Source organism: Myotis yumanensis, unplaced genomic scaffold, assembly GCF_028538775.1.
Source record: "Myotis yumanensis isolate MYYU_CA2020_CCGP unplaced genomic scaffold, mMyoYum1.0.hap1 SCAF_1, whole genome shotgun sequence".
In the NCBI taxonomy this organism is placed as follows: Eukaryota; Metazoa; Chordata; class Mammalia; order Chiroptera; family Vespertilionidae; genus Myotis; species Myotis yumanensis.
In genome coordinates this window covers 181,544,729-181,560,107 of record NW_027223752.1, presented here as the reverse complement: position 1 = coordinate 181,560,107, position 15,379 = coordinate 181,544,729, and the positions used below count along the sequence as shown (strand labels likewise).

General features: G+C 42.8%; 2 protein-coding genes across 2 annotated transcripts; both read right to left on the bottom strand.

Annotated features, from left to right (window-relative positions):
- Window positions 1-6,326: 6,326 nt before the first annotated feature.
- PIGY (phosphatidylinositol glycan anchor biosynthesis class Y) lies at window positions 6,327-7,125 on the bottom strand. The gene has a single exon (XM_070392869.1). The coding sequence runs from the start codon at window positions 7,029-7,031 to the stop codon at window positions 6,816-6,818; it is 216 nt and encodes a 71-aa protein (XP_070248970.1). The 5' UTR covers window positions 7,032-7,125; the 3' UTR covers window positions 6,327-6,815.
- PYURF (PIGY upstream open reading frame) lies at window positions 7,122-8,681 on the bottom strand. Its single transcript, XM_070392855.1, has 2 exons — window positions 8,406-8,681; window positions 7,122-7,269 (listed from the first exon to the last, which is right to left on the bottom strand). Exons 1-2 carry the CDS (start codon window positions 8,603-8,605, stop codon window positions 7,125-7,127), a joined length of 345 nt encoding a protein of 114 aa, XP_070248956.1. The 5' UTR covers window positions 8,606-8,681; the 3' UTR covers window positions 7,122-7,124.
- Between the last annotated feature and the right edge of the window lie 6,698 nt (window positions 8,682-15,379).

Below are 15,379 nucleotides of genomic sequence, written 5' to 3'. Positions count from 1 at the left end.
GTTTACTAACATAAAAGCCTTGCTGATTATTCAATATGTTTACCTATTCATTTTATAATCTCTGTTTTTGCATGTAAGATCGATTAGTTACTAGAGGCCTGGTGCATGAAAATTCGTGCACTGGGAGGGGGGGACCCTCAGCCCAGCCTGCTCCCTCTTGCAGTCCAGGAGCCCTCAGGGGATGTCCAGCTGACCTGTGGGCCAGCTGGCGAGTGGCCAGCCCCACCCCCCATCACCCCACTGCCACTGGTGGCCTCCCTCTGCAGGAGGCAACTGGCAGGCCGATTGGGAGACAGCACCGGCTGGCTAGCGGCTGGCCCCACCCCGATTGCCCCTCTGCCACCACCCCCCCATCTCTGTCCCCTCCATCTGCCCACTGGCACCCGCCTTGGCTGGCCTGGCACCACCCACTCACCGGCACTGCCCCCCACCGACCAGTCATTCCACTGTTTGGTCAATTTGCATATTAGGTTTTTATTATATAGGATGATATAGATGAGGCATTAAACAAGGCAACCTCAAAACACAGTGCATTAAATAAGGCAGAAGTTTCTTTTTCTCTCATAAATATCTGGGTAGTTTGTCCAGGGCTGAAGTTGTGCTTCTCCCACTCAAACTGCTGTAATAAATCACAGATGATTTCCCTGTTGCAAATTTTGGTGGAAACTTGTCCATTTCCGTCTTCTATCTATTGCATTTGAAACTCTTGTCTAGTTTCTCCTCAAAACTGTCATGAACTGCTAGACTGTGGCTTTCTTTTTCTCGGCTTCTTTCCCGTCCCCTTTACCTCTTTTCTCTTACACTCCACTGACCTAAAATGATAGTGTAGTCCTCTTTTCTCACTGTCCACATACTGCTTCTCCTCTTCATGGCTTCAGTTAGTCTTCCCATGCTGACGCTACTCATCTGTCTCTCTGACCTACAGGAACTGATGATATATTCCAGGACCACAGCTATTTTTCTATCTAGTCTGTGTCTACCTGCATGCCCTTTGGCTCCTTAATCTCAACATCTTTAAGGAGGAAATTACCGTTTTTCCTGTATTCCAGTTTGTGGCACCACCAATATCTCCAGGTAGAAGCCTGCAGTCATCTTCCCTCCCTCCCTGTTCTTCATCCCCCACATTCAATTATCGGTCTTGTCCTGACAAGTCTTGTTCTAAGTCTTTCTCTAACCCCCCGTCAATGCTGTAGTTCAGGCTCGCATCATCTGTCCCATCACGGCAACAGTCGCCTCCCAATTGGTCTTGTATCTAGTCTGACACTCTACAATAGAACATTCTGTGAGGCTAGAAATCTCCCATATATGCACTGTGCAATACAGTAGACCCTTGCTGTAGATAAGGTTCGTTGGTAGTAGTGGGAAAAACAGAGTTTAGAGCTGTTCTCTTCAGTATGTGGTTATTTAAAATTAACATTTAAAATTCCGTTCCTCAGTCACACTAGCCATGTGAGTGCTTAACAACTACCTATGACTGGTAGCTATTGTACTGGGAAGCACATGTGAACACTTGCTACCACAGGAGTCCACACATGCAAACCCTCCGTCATTTTGAATGTTTCTTTTTCTTTTTTCCTGGAAAGAAGAGCCATAATGTTTATCAACTGCACAAATTAAAAGTTGGTCAATAAAGCCCAGCTCCAAGATCCTTCCTGTAAGCTCCAGCCCTGCCTCCCACCATAGCCTTGCACACATAGCCTACTCCATTCTGGTTATCTGTAACTCATTTTCCTGAATGGGCGAGGCTCCTGTGTTTTCACACATGCTTTTTCTTCTGCCTGGAACCTGGTCTCATCCCACCTCTATCTTTCAACTGCTGCCTTCAATTCCACCTCCCCCTCTGACTGAGTTATCTCTACTTGTTCCTTGGGATTCACTTCAGCTACCATTGCTATCTAGCAGATGCCATGAAAATGACTGAAGGATTGTGGAATATGGCCACTTAGCTCAGCATTTCGCGGGTGCTGTTGTCAGTGGTTCCATCAGTTTGCCAAAAGTGCCACCTAGTGGCACATGCAGGAAGTAGCGATTCCAATAGCATCTCACTAAAAGGGACCAAACTTGTAGAGGACAGGCCTTTCTCCCAACCACACATAGTAGTGAGACTACTGTTTCTTGGCTAATTTCACATTCTCTACCTCATTTAAAACTGCTACCAGGTCTGGAGGTAGGTATCATCCTTTTCATCTGACAGATGCAGAGTCTGAAGTTCAGAGAGACTTCCTTAAAAGCCCATTTTGCAGGATTGGAAAAAAATGAAGAGGGAGAGTAGGTCATGACAAGTTCTTTATTGCTCCCTCAGAGTGGGAAATTGTCACTTAGAAAGCTGATAGGGCCCTAGCTGGTTTGGCTCAGTGGATAGAGTCAGCCTGCAGACTAAAGGGTCCTGGGTTCAATTCTAGTCAAGGACACATGCCCGGGTTGCGGGATTGATCCATGGTAGGGGGCATGCAGGAGGCAGCCAGTCAATGATTCTCTCTCATCATTAATGTTTCTGTCTATCCCTCCCTCTCTGAAAGCAATTACATTTTTAAAAGCATATATTATTTTTTAAAAAGCTGATAGGATCTTATTTATGAGGTGATTAAAGATGACCCCTGTCAGTGATGGCAAATAAGAACAGTAAGGAAAATAATCTTGTTTAAAGACTCTAAGGAATCAAGAGGTCTATCATTTTGAAGCCAGTTAATTATTGGGGAAGAGTCACAATCAATGTATTTCTCATGGTGGGTTTACAGTGCTACAAGTGGAGGTGATGAGGTCAATGTGTGTGTGGCATGAGCTATGTAATGGGAAGCTAGTGAAGAAGTCCCATGGTTGGAAGCCAGGATGAATTGCTCGTGAGGAACTTGGGAGATCCCTGAAAAACGTGGAGGATTTTCAACAAAGGGTGTTGTATGTGAGAGGGTCAGAAGTCACACATCATGGTGGACAAAATTTAGAAGCCTTAAGACCTACATTCCACTTTCAGCTATGCCTCTAATCAGCATTTGACCTCCAGCAAGTAACTTGGAAACGCTGTGCTGTGCCTTATACTGGACATTTAGACAGTGCTTTTTTGGCAGGGGGGAGGGGGTAACAGCTTTATTGATATGTAATTCACATCACATGTAATTCAGCTAAAGTTTACAACTCAGTATATTTAGTATATTCACAGAATTATGCCATAATTGCCATAATTTTAGAACATTTCATCTCCCCAGCGGCCCTGTACTCTTCACCCCCAGCCCTATGCAACCTCTAATCTACTGTTTTCTGTAGATTTACCTATCACGCACATTTCATGTAAATGAAGCTAATATGTGATTTTTCTATAACTGACTGACTTAGTGTTTTTAAGGCTCATCCATGCTGTAGCATGCATCAATACATCATTGCTAGTTTTTGCCAAATATCTGTATTCATGCACCATTTTATCCATTAATCACATGGACATTTTGCTTGTTTTGGGCTCTTAAGAATAATGCTGCTGTGAACATTTGTGCACAAGTTTTCGTGTAGACACATTTTCAATTTTCCTTGAGTATGTATATACCTAGGAGAGGAATTGCTAGGTCGTATCGTAGCTCTGTTTAACTTTTTTAGGTACTACCAACTGTTTTCCAAAGAAGCTGTAGCACTTTATATTCTCACCAGCAGTGTATGAGCCTGAGAAATTTTTAAAACTTCAGATCTATTAAGAGTGCCAGTGAAATAACAGAAACATTATAGTTCTTCCCCCTTTCGTGCTGTTATCATGCATAGTTTATCTACATGTTACAGCCCAACAATACTTTGTGACTTTCATTAATTTAATGTCTCAAACTGAGAAAAGGAGAACAAGTATATATTGGCATCATTTTTATATCAATCCTCTTATGTACCTTTTCTGGTTCTCCATTTGTTCCTGTGAATTCAAGTTAACCATCTGGTGTCATTTCCTTACTCCAGTACAGCTTTCCTCCCATCCATTTACTTTGTGCTATTAATGGCAATATAATACAGACCCCAATTGTATACATGTTGTTTTATATAGTTGCTCTACAGATCAGTTCAGAAAAGAGGAAATATGCATTTACACTTTTATAAAATCACACATTTCCTTTACCTGCTGGTGGGCTGCTCCTCTGGAGAAGATACATAACCCTCAACCAGGAGATGGAAGAGGGAGCCCTGCGGTTCTTGGCTGCACCCTCCTGGAGTGTCAATCACTCTGAGCTGAGAGGAGGCGGGAAGACGTGAGTGGTGGTTCAAACGCCACAAACTCTGCTATAGAGTTTTAGATTTTCTTGTTTCTCATTTGGCTGTATGCCCTTAGAACAATTTCCAGAGACATCACATGGTTGTTATAAATTTTGCCAGGTAGGTTGTTTCACTGGGGAACTGGTTTGCAGAGTTCCTTGTGCTGCCATTCCAGTAGTCAGTATTGCTTGGCTCTTTACAAAGTGCTTTCACAGGTAATTTAATTTGTTCCTCACAAATGTTTAAAAGAAGCACAAGGAATTCTAGTCCTAAAAATGAAGTTGAGATGTTAAGTAATTTGCCTAAAATTATAAGGCTTGTCAGAGCCATGTGTTTACTCTTTCAGGCTTATTGTCTAGATAGGAGAAAGAAAACAGCAATTACAGTACAAAGGTAAGTGCTACAAGAGGTAAAATAGAAGCTGCTTTAGGAAAACAAAAAAAGGGCATTAGCTTTGAATAAGAATTTGAATCCAAGAATTTAGATTCCTGGTTGTTTTCCTTATAAATAGGAAGGACGAGTTTGCACAAAATAAACACTGTATAGCGATGAACAAGCTAGACTAAAGCCACATTGCCAGATGGTTTCAATTTCAGCCCAATTATTGCTGTTACCCTAGGGCAGTGGTCCGCAAACTGCAGCTCACGAGCCACATGAGGCTCTTTGGCCCCTTGAGTGTGGCTCTTCCACAAAATACCGACTTCTGCGCATGGGCCACGAAGTTTCAATCACACTGTACATGCGCACCTGCATGTGGTATTTTGTGGAAGAGCCACACTCAAGGGGCCAAAGAGCCGCATGTGGCTAGCGAGCCGCAGTTTGCCGACCACTGCCGAGGGCAGTGATTCTCAACCTTCCTAATGCCGTGACCCTTTAATACAGTTCCTCATGTTGTGGTGACCCCCAACCATAAAATTATTTTCATTGCTACTTCATAACTGTAATTTTGCTACTGTTATGAATCGAAATGTAAATATCTGATATGCAGGATGTATTTTGTTACAAATTGAACATAAAGCATAGTGATTAATCACAAAAATATGTAATTATATGTTTTCCGATGGTCTTAGATGACCCCTAAGGGGTCGCGACCCACAGGTTGAGAACCGCTGCCCTAGGTAAATCACTTAATCTTTGTGCTTCAGTTCCCTCATCTGTAAAATGGTGCCAATATTACTTACCCTATCCCTTAGGTTATAAGATTAAAGATTATAATGTAATTTGCTTAAAACTACCTAGTGTACAGTTTACTGCTAAATGAATTCTATTAGTGAGAAGATGGAGTTAATACTGAACTTCCCCAGGGGTATACTTGTCAATTTCCTCTAAAATGATAAAATGCTGAACTTGTAAAAGCTGAAACACACTTTGCAGGACACAGTGCTTGTTTTATCAACAAAATTGTTTCATTTATACTGACCACAGGGAGATTTAGGGTAAATTAAAAAGAATAACTTCAGGAAATAATGGGAACCTCTGTAGTTTTCTAGGTTATTTGTAGATTGGCGTAAATGTTTAAAATGTGATTTGTTCTGAAGTATATACATTGAATCGATGTAATATAAAATATATGCCGTTTTAATTTTCTTTCCATAAGAATGTCTAACGCTTCTGTTAAAGTGCTTTAAGATTCTAGTAAAAATAAATTAAGAATAGTATATTTCTTAGGTTTCTTTATGGAAACTAATAAAATATTAACCTCTATCAGTCTTGTTGAAAGTTCTGGAAAATCAGGAACTATTATGTCAAATGCTCATGCCCTTACTCATGCTAAATTTGTCTCCTAAGTCAGGAAATGTGGCTCGAAACATAGTTCTCAGCTCAACAGGTCACAAGCAGCTATTTGCAAGGCGTCTAACACCCCACTTGTACCCCTAAAAGTAAATACTTTCTTGGGAAACTATTCTATTTGGGTATTAACTGCTTCTCTAAAAATAGCCTACACTTTAAAATGTAGAATATTTTTAGATGTTCCCTCCCTTAGAACCATACTCTTATGACCAAAAACAAAACCGTGTAAGTGTTTTACGGAAGTTTCATTTTATTATTTACTAATGTTAAGTATTTGATGCCAAAGAAATGAAGGTAATTTTACTGACTCAAAATTTTTGTAAGTCCATGAAGTTTCAATTTTATTATAGTTTTATATCACACAAGTTCAAATGCATTTCTCTATAACTACTCCAACATAGCTCCTGTGGAGTTATTTCAGTTATCTGTAGAACATGTGACTTTATCAAAGACTTTGAATCTCAAACAAACATAAAATTCCAAATTATTAATTTTTAGATGAAAGGGATAAGAAATAAAAGCCATTAGGTGATGGTTGGGATTGTTAATTTCCAATAAGACACTGTGTTGAAATGTTTCTTCTGACACAGTAGTTATAAATTAGAACCTTCAAAAAACAAGGGCAGAACCAAAGTATAATGAAAGAAGCTTCTGGAGTACGCCTCCCACAGTCCTCAGCCTCTCACAGAAGCAAGGCACAGCATCCTCCCTGAAAATTAAGTGGGTTTCCAGTATTTTCATGCAGTTGAGCTAGACACTCAAGACTTATCATTAATGTATATCCCATCTTGGCTCTGGGTGCATTAATTATGCCTGAAGAGCTTAATACCCATCCAAGTCCACAGGTGGAAGAACACATACACTGGTATGGTGATGGGCAAGAGCAGACTGTAAAAGCACAGGCTGGCGGTGCTGGTGCAGCCCTGTGGGAAGTCTTCTTCCACGGAGGCCGAGTAGAACAGTCCTGCTAAGGAGATCAGTGGAATGAGGACAGTCAATGTAGGAAGAGACAGAAACATTCTCCTCTTCCACTTACTACCTGCCACCCTGACTTTTTAAAAGGTCGATGGTGGTAAGAAAATCTGGCTGTATGTGTCGTTTTTAATTATGATCTAGTGCTGCTCCGTATCTTCTTGCTTCTTATTTTGATGTGCCATCATCCTAGCTGCCTGTGGTATCATATTGGGGATCCCATCAATAATTGGATAGGCTATTCCCAACTCGTCATTAATCAATTCATTTGTCGATGCTTCATATCTGAGGGGGGAAAAGAAAAAATAAATTGTGAAAAACAAAATACTGGGAAGAGCTTGCAGTTCAATAAATAACACCATTTATCCAATTCTTGACACAGAGCTAATCCCAGAAAAGCAGAATTAAACTCTTTTTAATTCTAAAAGCAGTAATAGCCAACCGAATCATTTCTTTTAGAAAATTAATCTCTAATTGTTCCCACTTTAGTCAGTTTCTCTCATATTTTCTTTTTCACTTTATTTTCAATGTATGCCTTAATTTTTTTTTTTTTTTTAAATACCAGTCAGAAAAGCTCTCCCCTTTCCCTTCAACTATTCCTTCATCACTCTGGTCACCCCCAAAACCATCCCAGTTAATCTACCACTGAAAGGACACTAGAGGAAAATTCAACTTCCTCATTTTAGAACACATGAGAGCAAACTGGCCCATTCAAAGGAAAACACTGAAAAATCAAACTCACAAAATAAAAGTCTGAGAAAGAAAAGGCAGAAATTGAGAAAACTGGAAAACAGCCAATCTGCAGTGAGCTAGCCCCACAATTGGCAAAAAGGTAGATCAAGTGATAATTGCAATGTTTAAGAAAATCTAGTATGTTCATTATGGGGGAAAAACCTAGAAAGGAAAATGCAAAAGGAAGAAAATTAAAATTCCTATCACTCTACCACCTCAAGGGCATGAACCTTGGTTGCGGGCACAACCCCAGTGGGGAGTGTGCAGGAGGCAGATGATCGATGTTTCTAACTCTCTATCCCTCTTCCTTCCTCTCTGTAAAAAATCAATAAAATGTATTTTAAATATCTATCTATCTAGATAAATAAATAAATAAATACAAAAAAATAAAAGGGTCCTCGGGTGGTTCTAAGACGCAGCCAAAGGCGAACCTATAAACGCGTCGGTGCGGGTCGGTGACACCTGGTGGGCCTGGGGCTCGGCTCCCCCACGGCCGCCTCCCGCCCTTCCCGCCACAGGGGGAGGAGCGTGGGAGCTGGCGGGGCCTCCCAACATGGCAGCGGTGAGTCCCCGGCCGGACCTAAAGGCTCCCCAGGCGCCGTAGGCGGCCGCGCGGCCCGCCTGCCCTCCGCCCGCCGCGGGAGGCCGCGAGAGGAAGCGCGCCGCGCCGCGCCGCGGGCGAGCCTCACCGGAGCGGCTTCTTGGAGAGCGGGCACACCAGGAACTCCAGCAGCGCCGGGTCGAAGGCGTGGGGCGGCTCTGCGGGCCTCTCGCTCTCGTCGGCCGCCGGCCGCGACGCCGACACGCGCAGGCACCGACGGGCGACCGTGGACGACGGCGGCGCGCGCGTCCCCCGCAGCACTGCGCCGAGCCTGCCCGCACTCAGCATGGTCCGGCCGCCCGCGACCGCCCCTCGCCGCCCGCCGCCAGGCGCCGCCGCTCACGTTGACCCCGCGCGTCCGGCTCCGACGCCCAGGCCCCGCCCCTGGGTGCGCTGGGAACGCAGTCCGACGGGCGGGGCGGGGCGAGCGCTTTGGTTCCGAGGGCGTCGCTGACCCGTCTGCCATCCCCGGGGCACCGCTCCGGCAGCCGGAGTTCCCTGGCGGCGGTTCGGAGCTTGAATCGCAGGGCGCCGGGGGCCGGACCTCGGAGTCGCACAATGTTAGGCTGGGACCTACGTGGTTACCTGCAACATGAGGTTTCAAACCCTCCTCTCGCACTGGGTATGTTGAAAGCATTCATTTGTTGTATGTGAGTCTTTACCACAGTTTCTGTAACCTGGTTTGGCGTTTTTCTTTTTCTTCTCTCACTTAAAAAAAAAAAGTAAGAACCTGAAAAGAGTGGCTTAGTCCTCTTTACAGTCCAAGACGTCCATAGGCGCGTACCCTGCGGGGTTCATTTTGGATGCAGCTGCGTAATAAGCACAATTAATTTTCTTCTCCGAATGAGCTGTGAGACAGCAAGAGCCCAAGCGCCTGTGTCATCAGCAGATGTTCACTAAGGGGGTGACCTGTTGGGGGTTTCTTTCGCCCCAGGTTCGTCTCTGACTCACCGAGGGGGTGACACGGGTTTCGTCTCCAGTAGCAGGTGAAGAGTTTGGGCTCTAGGGCCTGACAGCTTGGCTCTAGGTCCAGAGTTTACTAGCTGATCGACTCCAGCAAATGAATTAACTATTCACTTATTTGCATAATAAGATTCATAATTGTTCCTTAATAATCCCTTGTGGGGATTACTATATGGCAGTGCATTCGAAGAGCATTTAGAAAAGTGCCTGGGACAAATTAATGCTCAAGTAACGCTGCCATTATTTTTATTTCCCCTATTCTTCTGTAACTAGGAGATTCTTTGTTAGTCGCCAGTCCTCCCACCCCCTTTTTTTGCTGAATATTGATTTGAACCTTTTCTGCATCCTTGGGCTCGACCATTTCACACTTTGAGCTCCTGGGAGGTAGGGATGGGAGTGAGGGATATACAGATACAAATATAAGATTATATTTTCAAGCTTGTCTGCCACTCAGCAATGTAAACAATAAATTGAGAAAATTGTATACTGTTTGTTCACGCTCTTTTTTAAAATCCACTCCATGACTTGATGCTCTTTGTGTACTAATGCTGGAAAGATTTCAGCATAGAGCAGCGGTCAGGGATGTAGGACTGTTATAAAGTGCCTATGTTACCTTCACATTATTTCCTATTAATTTTTTAGCTTGTGGTTAGTTGATACTTTGGGCCCTGGGGAGGGAGTGAACTATAGGGAGGTTGTTTCAGCGAGGGCTGGGGAAGCAGAGCTGACTTCTCCACCACTTAGTGGGCTCAGAGCAGGCTGGGCAGGCCGAGGGTCTTGGCCCCTGTGGGGTAGGGGCAGGCACCCATGTAAGGCCAGCTTCATCAGCCTGGCCTGGCGGACAGATCCCGACCAACTGGGTTTTCTAACCAGTTATAAATAAGTTAGTTCCAGTTTGCCTCCACACAGAAGGTCAGAAGCAGACCAGTTTAATTTGTGTTAGCATTACGGGGGAAATGGAAAGTAAGAGCAAATTATTAAAAAACAAATTTATAGCACCAAAAACCTATGGCAAATATTTTAGGAACATCTGAGTGTGTGATGTATGAATCCAAACAATGTAAATATTAAGTTGCACAATGTTCCTAAACAGCCCCCAGTAATTAAGGAATACAGCTCATTTCTGCATGGAGTATACTAAGCTGAATGTAGGTGACAGTATAGAACTGTAAAATCATTAGCCCTTTTCTACTGTTGGGGTGACTGTTATCTTTCCCATGTTAGAGCCCTATGCACACGTGTGATAACATGATGGGCTCCAGGCTAAGGTACCTTATTAGCTGTGTGACCTTGCGGAAGCTACTGAACTTCTCTACCTCAGTGTTACCCTCTGTAAAATACAGGCATTCCTCTTTTTATTGTGTTTCACTTTATTGGAATTCACAGGTGTTGTGTTTTTTACAAACTGAAGGCAAGACTCTCCACCGGCAAAAATATTACGACTCACCTTATTATGATATTTACTTTCTTACGGTGGTCTGGAACCGAACCTGAAATAGCTCCCAGGTATGCCTCTGGTATAACAATAGTACCTACCTTATTAGAGTTGTTGAGAGGCTCAAATCAAATAATACAAGTAAAGCAGTTAGCACAGGGTTGGCACAGACCGCAATTAAAAAGTATGTTATCAGCAGCAAAATTACTTTTTTGTGGTAAAGTTGATGAAAATTCTAATTAGAAAATGTTGACCAGCCCGGCTGGTGTGACTCAGTGGCTGAGCATCCACCCAGGAACCAAGAGGTCGCCAGTCAGGGCACATGCCCGAGTTGCCAGCTCCATCCCCCGGAGGGGTACACGCAGGAGGCAGCCGTTCGATGATGTTTCTCTCTCATCAATGTTTCTCTCTATCCCTCTCCCTTCCTCTCTCTCTAAAAATCAATAAAAACATATTTTAATGCATTGCCATCCAGTCTTCTCAAGTTCTGTCCTCTCTACTCAAAACCACAACAGAAAATCTAAACTCAACCATCAATATCCTAACCACACCATAAGATCTCCTTTGCCTGTTGAGCTTCACATATCCCTAAATATGAACTCTACTGCCAAGTCAGAACCGAATTTCTCACAACAGTTTACTCCAGAAGTCCTTATTATTAATTAATTGATTTGCTGAAGCAAGAACAACTTTTTAAAAACTTAAGAAGAATCATTGAGAGTTTGCTGTTTGTACCACTATACTTTATACCTTCTGTTAATGTAGCATTTGTGTAATTATTTCTTAAGTTACATGAATCACCTAAATAAATGTGTAAATCATGGCTAAAAAAAGAAGAAAAGAAAAAAAGAAGAAGAAGAAGCATTGATTCACCCAGTAAGTCATTCTAGTGTTTATCAAGTAGAAAATATTACCTTATGTCTTATAGGCAGTTCATGGGCGTAACATTAAATGCCTCACTTCCACCCCTACAGTCTCTCCCCTCCAAAATAAATAAACATTTGAAAGAAAAAAAAAACATATTTTAAAAAAAGAATAGATTTATCTTTAAAAAAAAAAAAAAGGTTGTTGAAAGAAGTAGAGCCTAAGAAAAAGTCTTTGGAGAGTTTATTTGAGCCAAATTGACAACAATTGCTGGGAACCAAAATCTCAACTGGTTGAGGAAATACTCTGGAGAATGGCTGTTTTACAGCTTATTTCATCATTAGAATCAAAGGAGGAAATTCACTGGTGGTAGATTAGGGAGGTGGGAGAAAGCATAGCAGGGAAATCTCTGAGATTGTATTAAAGGTAAAATGGAGAGACACATACTTCTTTTACATTGGTGGGTACAGGGTAGTTAATCATTAACATTCACAGCACATAGAGATGGAATGTGGGCAGTAACATAGTAATAAGGAGCGGTTCAGTGCTATGGTGAAAAGTTGAAGCCAGAGGGCTCAAAAAAAGGGGATTATTCTGACATTCTGAAGGTATGGTATCTTAGATGCAAAAATACAGGCTTCCTTAAGGTAAAGATTGACCTTGGTGAAGGAAGCTACAGGCCTGGGATGTGACTACCCACCATGACCCACTTACAGTTAGGAATTTTTATGTTCAGCTCATCCTGTGTGGTTGCTTTCAGTCTCTGAGTTTGCAAGACTCTTCATACTGGCCTCCCATGGACTTGTCAGATTTAGTAGGTGGCCCCTTCTTCATCCACAAAAGGGAAAGTACGATGTACCACTGGGCACCTTAATTTTAACTGATATCAAATTTTTATAGTTTCTAATATAGATAATATTGAAATACACTCTTGGGCAATCATATACATTAGGTGAGTTCAAAATCTCCAGGCAGAGGAGAGACTAGAATATAAATTTTAAAAGGTCCCATAAATACCAAATTTGGGAAGCTCTGTTCCAGAAAGAGAAGTTAAAACCAATTTTCCACTAGATGGCATCCTTCAGTATTTAAACTAATATTATTTCTGCTTATACTTTTCTTTCTGTGATTACAAAGATTTGCTTTTATTTTGCCAGTGCTTTCCTTAATTTTGTGAAATCTATTATAGGGGGAAAATCACAAAAAAATCAATTTTATTGATATGTTGCGATTTTAATGAGTTCATGAAAATCCAGGGTCCAATAGATAAATGGACAAAAAGTGTGAAAAAAAATTATGAACACATAAACACATAAATAAACAAACACATAAAATATTCATCCTCAATAGTAACTAGTGCAAATTTTAAACATCAAATAAGTTTCCATTTCCCAATTTGAGGAATTGGGTCACATGATTATGGAGGCTGAGAAGTCCTGTGATATACTGTCTGAAAGTTGGAGGACCAGTGGAACAGATGGTGTAAATCCCAGTCCAGGGGCCAAAGAATACACATGCCCCTGCTCAATCAGCCAGGTAGAAAGCAAAAGGTTTGAATTCCTTCTACCTCTGTCTTTGTGTTCTAGTCAGGCTATCAATGGATTGGATTATGCCCCCACACTGGAGAGAGCAATCTACTTTATTGAACCCACTGATTCAAATGCCAATCTCATCTGGAAACACTCTCACTAGCATACCCAGAAATAATGTTTAATATGGGCACCCCTTGGCCCAGTCAAATTGACACAAAAAATTACCCATCATGCTGTCCTAGAGGCTAGAGCTCCTCTGTACCATTATACAGCATTAAAAATAAAAAGTCACCATAATACAGAAAATGATGATCTAGATATATAAAACCCTAATATGCAAATTGACTGAATGGCAGAACAACCAAACAACCGAACAACTGGTCACTATGACGTGCACTGACCACCAAAGGGCACGCACAGAATATGGTGGGCAACGGCAGCAGGCAGCAGAGCACGAACATGGCGGGCATTGGCCGAGGCGGGATGGTGGAGCAGGTGAGCAGGGGCGCCAGACCAAGGCGGGGCACCAGTGGCTTTCATCAGGGTGAGCTTCTGGTGGTACTGAAAATTCTTTGATCCTGGCTGGGCGCTCACACTTGCTGCCGATGCCAGCCCTGCTTGCACCCGCTGCCGGCGCCCAGCACCGGTCCAGATCACTCAGCGCTGTCAGCGGGTGTGAGTGGCGGCTGCCAGCCCCAATCACCCCTGAGGGCTTCTCCACCTCCCCCTGCTCCTGAGGGGCAATCGGTGCAGCAGCTGCCACTTGCACCCGCTGACAGCACTGGCCCCGCTCGCACCTGCTGCTGACACCAGCCCCAATTGCTCCACGCCATCAGTGGTGCCGAGCAGGGGGCTGGCGCCATCAACACATGGGAGCAGCAAAGGTGGGAGCAGGGCTGCCGGCAGACGGGACTAAGAGCTGCAACGGGAGGGGCTGGGCAGGGGCGCGGAGGATGGGCCGAGACCCACCCCTGTGCCCACCACAGCCTCGTGGCCCACAGTTCCTTTCAAGGTGCACGAATTCATGCACTGGGTCCCTAGTTAAATATAATAAGCGAAAAGAAGCAGGACACAAAATTTTGTGCACAATGAGTACAATTAATTTTTAAGCCAAGAACCTATGAATAGAAACCAAAGTGTTGGTTGTCTTTAAGTGGTTGGAATGTTGCTGATTCTTTTAAATTTTTATTTAATGAAATAGTTTTAAAATATAAATATTACCAGTTAATATTTGAGGTTAATAATTGATATTGGTATATTTTATTTAAAACTATTGATTCAGTTCAATGAATATTTACATTGAGCACTTCCTATATTCTCAGTATTGTGTTAGGAGGTAAAAAAGAGGGATATAAAGGCATAAAAAATATCCTGATTTTTAGGATACAGTTAGCTAAAAATCCTGGCTACATATGATGCATTCTTTTGTGTACTCATTCAACATTGGTGAATTAATATTGAACATCAGGAGGGAGCAATACCTGTGTTTGATGGAAGGGTTGGGGAAGTGTCAGTAAAGTATAGGTCATGTAGCACTATCAAATTATTGATTTACTTAGATCTCAGGAGACACCCATTTTATCCCCTTTTAAAACCTTTTTAATGCCAAAACCGGTTTGGCTCAGTGGATAGAGCGTCAGCCTGCGGACTGAAAGGTCCCAGGTTCGATTCCGGTCAAGGGCATGTACCTTGGTTGTGGGCACATCCCCAGTGGGAGATGTACAGGAGGCAGCTGATCGATGTTTCTAACTATCTCTCTCCCTTCCTCTCTGTAAAAAATCAATAAAATATATTTTAAAAAAAACAAAACCTTTTTAAGCCATGAAAACAAAATTTTGATTTTACAAGTAGGACATGAAGCTTGTTGCAGAGATGAGTATGATGAACCATCCATACTATATTGCAGATCTGAGAAGAGTGAGTAATATGGAATTGAGTGGATATTGGAAGGCTGGATGTTAATATACATTTTATTTATTTAATTTTATTTTTTTAAATTATATTTTTATTGATTTCAGAGAGGAAGGGAGAGGGAGAGAGAGATAGAAACTGAAAGGGCGAGATCTCAAACCTGCGGACACGCGGCCCCCGCCCTTCCCCGAATTCTCAGTGAAGGGGCAGGGACTGCGCCCTCCATCTTACCCTGGGTCCTCCATTTTTGGGCAGGGCCATGTGCTCGGCAAAGGCTTCTTCCCGGAAGAAGCCTCTGCTAGCCACACCCAGGATTTCTCTGGACTAACCAATGATAATCAAGGGAAGTGCACGCCA